We start from the raw sequence: 3,138 nt of genomic DNA, 5'->3' as shown, positions 1-3,138 counted from the left end.
ACACATCAAGAGCAGCCACGATGAGCCACTACTGGAGCCAAGAAGCAAGAGGTTCGACCAATTGGTTTTTCGTTCGCAAAATATATGCGAATTTGCTTCCGAATCGGAGGAGCTGACTGCAATTCTGCACCGTGCGTACGATAACGTCATGGCCGAGATGGAAGCATTAAAAGCCAAAAGGAAGGGGACATCTTCTTTATCCCACGAAGACGCCAACTTGGAATCCGTTAACGAGCTTCAAAGCCCGCCAAGGATTCGAACAAGAGGACGTCCAAAAAACAGGCTAGGTTCAAAGCTGGAGAAACAGATCGCAAATGCCACAAAGAAGAAGAAGACGAAAGTTTTAAGCGAGGTAAAAGTAATGTTCTTTAAATTTGTGGCGATTGAGTTTATTTTTCTCGTTAATAGTTTAGGTAATGTGTGTGTGTTATATTTCAGATAAACCTGTTTGATGCTGCATCAGCGGCGCATTCAAATTGCAGCCAATATCAAGGACACGTTATGAGTTATCAGTTCAGGGTACCAGCAGCAGGGGATAACTGGTTGGGTGTATAGTTTTTCAGAATATGGGTGTAAAAGCACCGTTATTTTGGGTGTATTTTCGTTAATTCACAATTTAGATATAGACACATATATAGATATATATAAAACAAAAGCTGTAAAAATTCTCAGGTTATGGGTTTATATTTGATTTGATGTTTTTCTTCATATTTTAGTACATGTAATTCATACATTTTGAATACAGCGCAGACAGTTTGGGTGTATATTTAATACAACCTTGGGTGTATTATTAGACTTGCGTTGGGTGTAGCAGTTTATAATTTGTGTTTTTTTTTCCTTCATATTTTACCACCTGTAATACAGCTTTTGAATACATCACAGACAGTTTACCAGCACAGATAATTTAACATGGAATAGAAGTTGTTGATAAATGGCAAATATTTACATCATTTGTTCAATTTACAAACTACCCACTTTCTATATCAGTAGAATTAATCTGACAAAACGGACTTAATAATATAGAGGATGGCTTCGACAGCCTTATAGCACTACTCTCTCTAATTGCCTGATCTCTCTGTATATTCATCTCACTGAATAGTATCCGGGATGCGTACTCCACTCTATAGTGGTCCACCTCCTCCTACAATAAAAAAGTATATTCTGTTTAAACAGCAATATTAATTCAGTAAAGTAATACAGAGTTATATGGTTTTAAAGACAGTTATCTGTGGCCAATTATCCCATTGATACTTCCCCTTTTTGATGTTTTCCGGCTCAATTATCTCCATCCACTTCATAACGTACACAGCGCAGTCATAGCTGAAAACAAAGAAAATAAATTACAAATCTCATTTACAAAAGTTTAATGATCAGACTCACAAATTTATACCTTGTTTTTTGGCCTGATATTTTAACATATGGTGATTTAATTTCCTTCTCCCTCTCCCCTTTCTGAAGAGGTCCCCCGCCGGCATATGTTATCAATCTTGAAAATACGTATCCCTTAAATACGAAAACAAATCAGTAATACACCCGAATGAATGGACAAGATACACCCAACTGAATGGACAATATACACCCATCACAACTTACAGTGAATTTATTAATGGTCTTTCTCTCATCAGTGGGAGCTATTTTGTGTAGCGGGTCAAGTATTTGACATTTCCGCTTTCTTGTATTTATCAGCCATAACCACCAATGCCCGGCGTAGCAGACAGGGGCAAAAATCTGAAGGATTCCCACACATGAACAGTGTGTTATTTTATTTTGCAAATAAGTAAATAAGCGTAGTAACAAATTTAGCAAACGAAAACTTACATATGGGTGCGAAGTCAATTTTTTTCTATCTATGAAGGGAATGAAACTCGGGTAGGCTTCCACCCTGAATTCCTTTTTCGTTTTTGGTGATACGAATTCCCCGTTTGGGTGATCCGAAAGCGCCATGCACTGCAAGATGCAAGAATGAGAAATGAAACACTAAACTTACACCCAATGGAACGTGACAAATACACCCAAATCAATACAGAAAATACACCCGAAGATCGAAGATCGTAGACTTACCACAATATCGGGGGGGAGACAGTATATTTGTTCTTGAAATCTCTTTTCATTTTTGTTGTTGAGGATGAGGCAGACGGCAGATACAATCTAGAAATATATGCCGAAATCAATTTTACATTAATAAGCATTGTAATTGACTTTGGTGTAAAAACAGTAATCTTATTCTAATATTACCTGAGATTCTATATCACTTTTTGCCTGGAGGGAAGCAAGGTGCATTCTCATCAAAATGTATTCTCCTTGGCCAATCAGAGTGCACATCTCCTCATACTCGTTAGTATTGCCATCTGCATCTTCCTTCAGTCTCGTCCCCCAGATGTAGCACTTTTGTTTCATATCATCCGTAATCTGATATAATCCCCGAGGAGTTTCAAACTTTGCAGAACTTTCTCCCCCAGTCTCCCTCTGAATTTGTGGACTTGTGTTTTTTCCCTTCGTCGCGCTGCTTGCTATTCTTTGGACCAAACTGTCCAATTGTTCTATCAAATTCGCAGCTTCTGGAGATTTTTCCCTTTCTGTCTCCTGCGTTGACGCCCCCTCCTGGCTTGAATCAGTCAATCCAAGACTGAATGATGGCACCCCTGGATCTGTTTTAGGAACATAGGAAGCTGTCCGTGCCATCATCAACAGGGCAGCAGCGTCCTCTGCGTCTGGATGACTGCATCATTATGTATAAGAATAAGAGTAAGAATAAGAATATACGGACGATAAGCAAAGATTGATTCTAGTCTAATGAACTTACATTTTTGTTGGAGCTGGGGGAAGCTTGGGTGTTGTTTCTTGAAGTTGTTTGGGGGTTTCAGGAATGTTGCACAGTTACAAAAAAATAATCACGGCGTAAAAAAAACTAATCAGGAACAATATACACCCAAACTGTTAGCTAATATACACCCAAACTCCAAACAAATATACACTCAATACTATTTCTTACGTTTCTGTAGTCCCTTCAATCTGTAGCATAGGGGTTGGTTCAAAATCTGTCTCTGTGGTTGTTTGGGATGCCGGCACAAAAACCTGAATCGGGACTCTAAACAAGAAGAAAAATGAAAGGTTAACAACGCCTTTGAAAATAATAAG

At 38.5% G+C, this 3,138-nt stretch overlaps 3 protein-coding genes across 4 annotated transcripts in view; all 3 read right to left on the bottom strand.

Moving 5' to 3' along the window:
- The window catches only part of LOC107617629, an 80,210-nt gene that overhangs the window by 25,774 nt on the left and 51,298 nt on the right, over window positions 1–3,138 (bottom strand). The window lies entirely within an intron of this gene.
- LOC107617467 overlaps window positions 1–3,138 on the bottom strand; it is a 36,309-nt gene that overhangs the window by 9,845 nt on the left and 23,326 nt on the right. The gene's annotated exons all lie outside the window — the stretch shown is intronic.
- Window positions 908–2,863, bottom strand: LOC107617468. Its single transcript, XM_016319229.2, has 8 exons — window positions 2,804–2,863; window positions 2,236–2,719; window positions 2,062–2,148; window positions 1,819–1,947; window positions 1,594–1,728; window positions 1,391–1,503; window positions 1,227–1,320; window positions 908–1,141 (listed from the first exon to the last, which is right to left on the bottom strand). Exons 2-8 carry the CDS (start codon window positions 2,683–2,685, stop codon window positions 968–970), a joined length of 1,182 nt encoding a protein of 393 aa, XP_016174715.1. The 5' UTR covers window positions 2,686–2,719; window positions 2,804–2,863; the 3' UTR covers window positions 908–967.

This window comes from Arachis ipaensis, chromosome B09, assembly GCF_000816755.2.
Source record: "Arachis ipaensis cultivar K30076 chromosome B09, Araip1.1, whole genome shotgun sequence".
In the NCBI taxonomy this organism is placed as follows: Eukaryota; Viridiplantae; Streptophyta; class Magnoliopsida; order Fabales; family Fabaceae; genus Arachis; species Arachis ipaensis.
The sequence above is the reverse complement of the archived record's forward strand: the minus strand, read 5'-3'. Positions and strand labels throughout refer to the sequence as shown.

Bases quoted from the DNA above. Each gene is read 5' to 3' on its own strand.
- LOC107617468 (XM_016319229.2), bottom strand. From the start codon at position 2,685: ATGATGGCACGGACAGCTTCCTATGTTCCTAAAACAGATCCAGGGGTG. The intron at 2,149-2,235 runs GTAATATTAGAA...ATATATTTCTAG, and splicing joins AAAGTGATATAGAATCTCAG to ATTGTATCTGCCGTCTGCCT. The intron at 1,504-1,593 runs GTAAGTTGTGAT...TTCGTATTTAAG, and splicing joins AGACCATTAATAAATTCACT to GGATACGTATTTTCAAGATT.